General features: G+C 38.0%; 1 protein-coding gene across 3 annotated transcripts in view; it reads right to left on the bottom strand.

Annotated features, from left to right (window-relative positions):
• Positions 1–5,756: 5,756 nt before the first annotated feature.
• The window catches only part of MTR (5-methyltetrahydrofolate-homocysteine methyltransferase), a 51,822-nt gene continuing 47,652 nt past the window's right edge, over positions 5,757–9,926 (bottom strand). For all 3 annotated transcript variants that reach the window (XM_015622542.2, XM_015622543.2, XM_015622544.2), the window contains one exon: positions 5,757–9,809. In XM_015622542.2, coding sequence (XP_015478028.1) covers positions 9,717–9,809 — 93 coding nt within the window. In that variant the 3' untranslated portion in view covers positions 5,757–9,716. The remainder of the gene's footprint in view (positions 9,810–9,926) is intronic.

Below are 9,926 nucleotides of genomic sequence, written 5' to 3'. Positions count from 1 at the left end.
CACTGTTGCAGCTACTCTGTGGCAAGAGCTGGTCAAGAATCCCAAGAACTGAAAATAAAATTCACACAGAAAGCAATCTGCTTTGTGTGCTGACAATTTTCCACAGTAGCTTCATAGTAAATCAAGAGGTGACATATGGGAACTGGACTTCACTGCTCCCTAGCCATCAGACAGGATGAGTCTACTTCATTCTCCAAGTGCACACTTGGCTCTCCTCCCTGCATACATTTGGGCACAGGGCCATGCTGAAGCTGACTGCACCAGAGACTTGATGCATCCTGCAGTCTACACTCAGCCCATCTCCCCCTGCAGCAGTGTTGCAGGGCAAATGCTGACCAATTTGCACTCACCAGGCTGTTAAAAAAGTCTTGTTGTTGGTGGGTTCTTTTGCTTGTTTGCAGTTTTTTAACTGGCTGAAAACAGAAGTGCTGAGGTGCAAAACCAGGCTTAGTCCTGCTCTTACCTCTGCCATCAGAGTGGTACCAAAGAATGCTAATCAATATAGGTATTGGTATTTTATGTAGGTAAATATTGGCTTGTCATTACCAGCAGCTGTCTAGGAATGATTTATTTGAAATACTGCCTTGCAAAGACAACTATTACAGTTCCATGTATATTACCTAAGTGCAGGTGAAGAGTGTACCAGTTAATGGAAATACTAACTGGACTCAAGTAGCACAGACTAGCCTGGAGTTTAGCATTTACATTTATAGTTGTTTGCTGTTGGGTTCTTTGTGTTTGCTTTCATTGGTTTCTTTGAGTTTTTTAATCCGAGACTCACAACCATTTAAATATGTAGAAGTAGAGGCCCTAGGGACTGCAGTCTTCAAGAAATTAATTAAAAACATATCAGAACTGTCCATCATATTGTGCAGAACTGAACCCAGAATGTGGCTGTTGTGGCTATGAAAGATGGAAATGTATCTCCCAGTCACAAATCCAGTGACAGATTACGCTTCTCAATCCAAAACATTTCCCCACTTACATGGCTGTTTCCAGGGACTGACAAAGCAGAATATGACTAGAGGACCAGTCAGCTGTACTGGGTAGAGCTAGCAGACGACCAAAACAAGTATACTTAAATAAAGTGCCCAAAATTTCAGTACCAGTTTTGGACAACTCTCACTTTTGATAACATGGAATTTTCAGCCTTTGAACAGTAATCTGTGTAGGTACCTGCTGTCCTTCAGTCATAGCTGTCACAGCATCAAGCCTGAGAGAGTTCAAGTGTCTGGACAATGCTCTCACGCATATGGTGTGATTCTTGGGGTGTCCTGCACAGGCTCAGGAGCTGGACTCAAAGATCCTGATGGGTCCCTTCCAACGCAGTATATTTTATGATTCTATTATTTAATAGAATAGGTACACAATAGGTGTAGTCCTTACAGCAAGGGAAAATATCTTCCACCACAGATACTAAAAACCTTGTAATGTTTGTGACATAAATATATAGAGTGCTACAGTTTCTGCTTCAGAGGAAATAGCCATGCAGCCACACCCACAAAATGTCTTTACAGAAAACTTATTTCAGAGACAAAACCAAACCCACTCACGTTTCTTCTTAAGCTAATTTAGAGCTTTTTCAGTGAAATTAATGCAAAGAAATACACTTAACTTCAGCAGTAGTCTCATGGTTAATTTCCTCAAATCCTGTCATTGTTATCAGCTTTGTAGTAAATAAAGTGATCCTTACACTGGTTCTTTCAGAGACAGAAACACAGTTCAGGCATTTACTTTTCCTAAACAATCAGTGAATACATTGTTACAAGCTTTGGAATATCAGGACTCCTTTTGTAAAAAAGAAACCCCAGTAACAGAGCTGCACAGTAACATTTACAGCGTTCACACAGTTACTAGGTCTGCCTAACTTTACAGCACCCTCAACTCCTCAGTCAGTTCTGTGGGCACTTGGCTTAGGAAGATTCCCAGTGACAATAAAGCTGAGTGCAAAGCATGGACTCTTTGAAAATGATGGCATTTCCTAAAGAAGATATAAAAACAGTTAAGTATGACTTACTGCCAAGATACTCTACAAATAGGCATGAAAGAGAATTGTAATGGTCTAGGAGACCAGTCAAAACTCCAGTGGTAAGACTGGAAGCAGCAGCAGCAGAAATACGATTAATTAAAAAAGAAGTTCCACAGATGTACAAAACCAATAGAAATACCATAAGTAAATGAAAAATCTCTCTCAGTTTACTTATAATCAAGGCATATTTTACTGACAGATCAAGAGACGACATGATAAGATGGCTTATATAACGTTAAGAATTTTACATCATTACAGGCTTCATTTGAGCTACAAAAGCAAGAGATTTTGTATACTTCATGCTGACAATTCTGGGGAGAAACCACAATAAAATTCTCACATTTATTCAGATTGATTAGCAATAACCATATTACAGCAGCTGCCTCACCATTGCTCAGCACTTTGTGTGCACGAACAGCACAAAAGATGTGACAGTACTGTGATTTTCCTGATATTTGTAGAATTATGCAACACAGAACATATATTTAAGGAGGAAGTTTAGCTAAAAGGCAGCTCTTCTTTAAAAAATGGCCAACTGAAATTCCAACAGTATATACAAAGTTAGCACAATGTATATTCATGATTATCAAAGACTCTGAAGCTCAAACTCTCATTAAACAGTATTTGTTTAAAAATCACAAGAGGCTTGAAAACACAAAAATATTTTTGGACCATTTGCTAATCTTCATCTGCTGAGCTAAGGCACTCTTAACACCTTCCATCGTTCAGAACACAGAACAGAATCAATGCCCACGTTGCTGGTTCTATTCAGCAATCTCCCTCAAGCATTCCTGAGATGGATAGTTACCATTAATCACACTGAACTGCAAAGTTCATCTCTTCCTGGCTTGATAGGGTAGCACTTTCTCTCAGGTAAGTGCTTCAGAATGAGAGTAAAAATTACTTTCATAGCCCCAGCCATCTATTTCAATGAAGCTGAGCACTAAAGTAGGTTTAACAGCACATCCTGTTAGTCCTCAAGTATTTTTGACAGGACTCAAACACCGAATTTCTTTCCAGATTACTGCATTAGGACTGATCAAACTGGTGTTTCAGAGAGGTAGTAATTTCTCCAGACACTTTAACAGCAGCTGGATCAGCACTAGAAAACCTGCTAAGAGGTGTTCTAGCTCACTTCAGCTCTCAAGCAATGAATGTGACAGCAGAAAGATAATGCTGATCAAGAACTGAGAATAAAACAGCACCACAAAAAGTCCTTTCACTGATATGCACTCCCTCCTCCAGCATACTTGTAGCTTTGAGGAAATGCAGGCTATTTGGTTCTGTTCACTAAGTAATAAAAAATGTATCACTACCTGGGGACTTTTTGAGGAAAAACGAGTATTTTATGGTTCAAGAACTTGAGTAGTTTATTCACACTGTGGTACTTTAAGCTCTTTTGGAAAAAAATAATCTTGCAAATACACATAAAAATCTTCAACAAAACCCATGTCAAACCCTTCTTGTGGAACAATCAGGAATCTGGATGCAGAAGGAGGTTCAGTTGTGGGAGACAGTGACACAGAAAGTATGCACTATGATGCCTAATGAAATACTACTGATCCAACACCTGAAAGTCTAAAACCTTCATGTACCCCTAGCTGACTGCTGACTCCTGTCTTACAGCATTTTCAGCTAATGCTTATCTTCAGAGACAAGATGATATTTGGTAAGTACCCTGTACACTCCTACATCAGGTTAAGTTTTGAATGTCTACTTTAGTAGTCCGGACCGTTTATGTGTATATCTGACATGATGTATCTGATATGATACAATATATATCCGTATACTGTAACAACTGAATCAAAATTTTTATTCCTTTAGCTGCCCTGAGAGGTGAGGAACAATATTTGGAAGAAAGTAAAAGCAATAAACACAAGTGTTTACATTTATTTTCTAAATTAAGCACAAACAAGGTCCTGCTTTCATAAGCAGCAAATCCTTGACCACATGAGCAAAGATGTTAGGTCAAGTGTTGATAGTAAAATTTTATAAGCCTTAGAGAAACAATGTGTTTATTTGCTCTGCATTATTATTCTGAAGAAAGCCATCTATGTGGTTACAGAAAAATTAAACAAGGCCAAAACTGCACCAGCAGATATTTACTGTGAAGCCATCCATCACAAATGGCTGATTATGAAAGAGGGCCTCGTGCAGTGCTTAGCGGGAGATCTCACGAGCAGCAGCTTCCTGAAATAAAAGCAGCTGAGTACGGACGAGCTTGAGACAGCAGTTGAAAACACGCACTGGCCAGGCAGGCAGGAGCACACGTTGTACTGATGCACCTGCAAAGAACATTCTGCTAAATAAGTCCTTTGGGCAGTGTTTTATCTCCCTTACTGGCTGTCCCAGCGCCACCCTCATCAACAGAGATACAAACACATTTGTTCTCACAAGGTCACAGCAGGAACAGAAGTACGGAAGGAGTCCACCAACCACAGAGAACTGACACCTTTTTTAGACCTCATATTTGCACTCCACTTCTGAACCTCAACCTAGATTTCCAACTGATGGCTGGATTAAAAGGAATAAATTTGTCCATTTCCGGGGAAGAAGTTATTTGGCAAGAACCTTGATGAAATTCAACAAAACCTGAAAATAATACATACTTTTAGTTACAAATACAAACATATGGTGCTCACAGGCCATTAGAGAATCTCAGTCACATCTCCACATCTGTACTGTGAAGCCAGAGAAGAGGAAATACGTACAGATCAAGTATATAAAGAAGTAAAGTAAGAACAAAACACCTCCTAGAAATTGCACTCTCATAGAGAGGAAAAATTGATCTTTTCAACACCTTGAGTAAGGGAAAAAAATCTATTACACCTATACACCCAGAGCTATTCTATCTGCTAGACTGAAGGAATTCTTGGGTCAAAATTGCACTGACACCTATGTGGAGATACAGAGCTGATGCAGAGTTTTAACTTTTGAAAACTGTGGAAAAAAATGGCTATTTTATTTTCATTTCTCACAGTATTTTTCCAGAGTCAGGGAATGCCAGTGTCACTGAAAATCCTTTCAGAAACAATCATGTAAGTAATGAATGCAACAACTTCAAAATGGGGGGAGGATGTCGTGACATGGGCTATCCTCTTTTTTTCAACAGCTTCCTACTTAACCCTAGAACAAGTTCACGACTTAATAATTATTTCCTCCTCCTTCTCCCACTTCTAAATGTGCAAGTACAACTCATCAATCCCAAGTATGCATCAGACTTACAAAAGCTCCTTAAAAATTATTCTCAAATAGCATTTCCTATACTTTGATGTATACATAAAAGTTTTTATTTTCATTTACTGCAATTACTAATATTGTGAATATCTGGGTTTTAAGAGACATAACTTTAAGTTTGCCATAACTTAATCTTTCATCTCTTCCCTGAAGAACTGCCTGTTCTTCTGCAATTAAGTTACCCTCTGTGAATCCCACACTACTCTAGCTTCTTTTGTTACGTGTAGTACATGCACAGAAATTTCTGCAGGTAGTGCAGCAAACTTTCATAAATCATTTTTATCAGCTATTTCTAGAAAGCAGTGATACAGCCTTTTAAATCAAATTATTAGTGTTTTGTAACCTGAGTTTGTACTCAAATATTTTATGAAGCAGAATTTATCTTGAGTCATCAGCTACCTAAAGAATTTTTAAAGTATTTGTTATATCAGCAAGGCACAGATGAATTCTTTACTTCTTCTTAGTAGTTCATACCATTAAAATACTTCAGTTGAAAATTACATTAATTTTATTTAGTTTTACTATCAGCTCATTATTAATTGTGGGCTTAAAACAGTACACTGACAAAGGATGTAATTAATACACATTTTGGTTTTGCTATCTAGATGAAAACCACCATGTAACTAAAGATGCAATTAAAACACAGGGAATAGTTTAACACGTTGTGTGGCCTTCTCTGCAATTTTTTTTAGGAATGACTGACACACACGGTATAAAGCTCCTATAGGCAGGGCTATGAACACATTTATTAATATTGTCCAATGCTTGCCTGGTGAAAAATTTCCTTCTGGAACAGACATAAAAGACATAAAAGAAATTTCTTTTTAAAAAGACTCCTACAGTTTCATTTTGGCAGAACCTACAGAGAACCCTGTCATGCAGCTAAGGAGGAGGACTACTGAAAAGGAAGAAGAGGAGGCCAATTTGACAGGGAGAGGGGACAGGAGAGACCATGAGCTAAGAACTAACATGGTGTCAGTTTGAGTTTCAACACTCCCCCAACACATTTCATTTTTGTAGGAAGGAATGGCAGAGACCACCCACCCTGGCCTGGGATCACTCCCCTTTGCCTGATCAGGAGCTGTAGGCACAAGACACCCTGGTGCCTTAGGGCACTGAGGAAGAAAACAAGGCCTTTCATCCCACAGTCATCACAGCAGCTTCAGGCCAGCGAGGATAATTACTAGATTGCTTTTGCCATTCTGGCTGGAGTTGACTCACAAACCCAAAACACCAAGTTTGGTAATCTCAGCTGAGGTCTCCTTTGCATGGCTATTTATATCAGGCATGTGGCATGGTCAGAAACTCGCGATATTCAGCCAGGGTGGTATTATTAGAACAAACATGGGGGCGAACTCCACTGGTTTTTCAGTTCTGCCTTTAGCTGTACAGTTTACAAATGCTGAGTGAAAGCAGGGTGGATGTGTTTGCATTCTGTTCACAGTGCATGTTCATTTGGAAACTGGCACCTACAGAAGCCTGACAATCAAATGAAAGAACTTTGTAGGAGGGCTTAACAGGCTGTGCCCTGACAAGGCCATGATAAATTGAGGGCACAGGAATCCGTTTCTCCAAGTGACTGAGAACACGTGCTACTGTTTATGTAAGGAAACCATGCTCCTCAACTAATTAATGGAGTTATTTCTTCTCTTGTTCCTCATTTTAAGACCCTGAATCCACTTTTTCAAGGCACACTCAGGTAACCAGACAAAGATTTAAAAAGCAAAATTAATGGAACCCAGTCACAGTTACTAGTAAACAAATCCTTTCAGAAAAGGCATGGTCTCAAAGGCCTCTCACTATTCCCTTCATTTTCTGAATATGACTTGTGTTTTAAGAAGCAGAAATTAATTTAAAGGGTGTATAACTTTCACATTGTTAAACAAGAAAGCAGAAGATTCACAAAAGATGCAGAAATACTTGGAAAAAAAAAAGAAAAGTGATTTTTAGGGTTTTTTTTTTGATAAATGACCTGACCTTGATAGCACCCTAATGACAAAACAAGCTGCACTAGATTCTTCCCAGGAGTAACAGCAGCACTGAAACAGACCTGGTAATGAAGGGGCAGGTTTAATAGTATTCCCTCCTGACAGCCATAAAATATATGTGCCACAAAACTTAATCTCCAGGCTGCTGGCCTGACTTAGAAGAAAAAAATCAGTAACCAAAGTAAATTACTCACAAGAACTAAACCAAGAGTTGTTTACAAAGCATTTACATTTTCCATCATCTCTTACATCTAGAACCTGTGGTAATAGTATTTAGAAAAGCACTGCAAAAAATATTTTATGCATTCTAAACTTGTCAGTCTTTCAAGCAAAATAGCCTTCCATGGTACAATTATGAAATTCTTTTGCTTCACAGTTTACCTTAGCTCTGGAGACAAGAATAAAAATTTGTCTTATCCAAAACGTTAACTGAAAATTTAAAATAACAAAGCTTTAAAGGAACTGTGCTTGATAAAACATTTGCATAATAACAAGTAGTAATTATTCCAAACAGATTCTCCCAATGACAAGTTTTGCAGGCAAATGTGAAGATTTTCCCAGTGTGTGATGCCATGTGTGAAGGGCTAAAGCAACGGCACAACTTTTGAATCCCTCTGCTTGTAAATAAGGTAACACCACCACTGTTAGACAGCAGAGACCTCCTGCTGTCAGCTGCACTCACTGAACTGGTTTCCACTGACTTCAGGAAAATGTATCAATAAACAAACCAAGCTGAGCAAGTCAAACTTTGACCCCATTCACACAATCAAATTTTCAGACTAATAAGGCACTCTGATTCCAAATATAAGAATATGGAAGAGTGCCAGAGAGGAGAGATTCCAAGCGTTAAATTGATCAGCAGAAGTGCAATTACCAAAAACAAAGCAGAGAGGATTTCAAATTTCACATATTTCAGGAACAAATCATCTTTTATATTAAGGACATTTTACTCTATTTCTTGGCAATCTAAACGAGTGTTCTACTGAGAAACAGTTCCCACTACAAAAATCAGCTGCTCAGCAAGGACATGTCACAAGTCCCTTGACATGGAGAGAGGCAGGGGGAAGGGAGATCCATTTAGAAATTATTTTTGTAAGTCATTAAAGGATGAGCCATTCTAAAAGATTCAGTTAAGAACACACTTACGCAACTACTTTAAAAACCCCATAGCAGCTTCTAAAATTTCAGGTTCATGGTACAAGTGTATATTAATTTTGACATTATCTTCTCAGATTATTGCACACATTTTATTGTTGCCATTTAAAGGATTCTAATAGGATAACACCATCTTTATTAAACTGTTGATACAAGATGATTCTTTTATCATCAGTTCAGATGAAGACATTACAAAAAGTACATAGCTATTAATAGATTGCAATAAACTATTAAAAGAACATCTTCCTTACAATATTGGTCTTTTGTTTACAATTAGAGACGAAAAAAAGGAGGGGTTCTGTAATAATATTTTACTAAATTAGCATTTAAATAATACTTGAGGCACTTTTCAGAAATTATGAAAGCTATGAACAATTAGCAGACTCAGTTAAATCTGAAGAATATGTCTACAATATTATCTGTTACGTATGACAGTATTATTTGCTTTTAAAATCCAGTTTTCTAGAAGGTTAAAAACTCTGTCAAAGTCAGATCCAAGCTTTCTGGCTGTCTGTAGCAGCAAATATGTTGCCATCACAATTTTCATGTACAAATGATTGTTTATGTATGAATTAAGCTTCACAACATTTACTGTAATGTAGGAAGTGCCAATAGCCTTTGTACAGAATATACAGACTGTGACTTGCTGAAAGGAAGAGGAAGCATGAAGCAGACAACTCCATGGGTTCCGACATCCCATTTCACAATACATATCTCTGACACTACTCCAGAAGATTCTGTTATTCTGATAGTTCTACCATTGAGAACAATGTGTGTTCCCAAGTACAAGACTAAACACTCAGCAGATGATTTTTAAAAAGGAGATCTGTTATACTTCAGTTGTTCTTGATCACTCAGTATAAAACATTTTGCGACTTTGCAGAAAAATCCCATATTTCTGTCCCTGGACTTGCCAGAACACACTAAAATAACAGAAGCTAAATTCTGTTCTATGCATATCCACAGCCATGGGAAATTCTTACCCCTGATTTCAAAATCTTCCAGAGAACAGGACAGCTTTGCAGTTTCCCTGTCTCACCCTACACCTAGCTTCTCTGCTAGAGTCTTTGTGAAAAAATAAAAAGAAATAAAAGTATGCTGCTGTGACTGAGAAACTAAATACATTTATGGTCCCAAGCCAAGGGTACCAGGCAGATTTGATTTGAAATATTAAGTTCCTTGATTAAAAATTTAAGACAATCAGACAAGCTAGTGGGATGGATGGAAGAAAGCTGTTTCCAGTGGGAAGAATTTTCTTGTTCCTTCTGGCAAATGGACCATCAAAAAAGGAAGTTCACCCACAAATATCACAGTTCTTCAGTATCATATCCCAAAATGGGTTCCAGCCACTTCTCCACCTCTGCCACAGACAAATTTTTTCTCAGTGCGTAATCTTCTACCTGCAAAGGGACCACAAAATGTGATGCAGATCTTTAAACTCCAGATTTATATGTTTACAAAATTTTGAGACATCTGCTCATAAGATGATTTTGAATGCTCTAACATTACTACAGTTG

This window comes from Parus major, chromosome 3 (assembly GCF_001522545.3).
Source record: "Parus major isolate Abel chromosome 3, Parus_major1.1, whole genome shotgun sequence".
In the NCBI taxonomy this organism is placed as follows: Eukaryota; Metazoa; Chordata; class Aves; order Passeriformes; family Paridae; genus Parus; species Parus major.
This window is presented reverse-complemented; position numbering and strand designations above follow the sequence as displayed.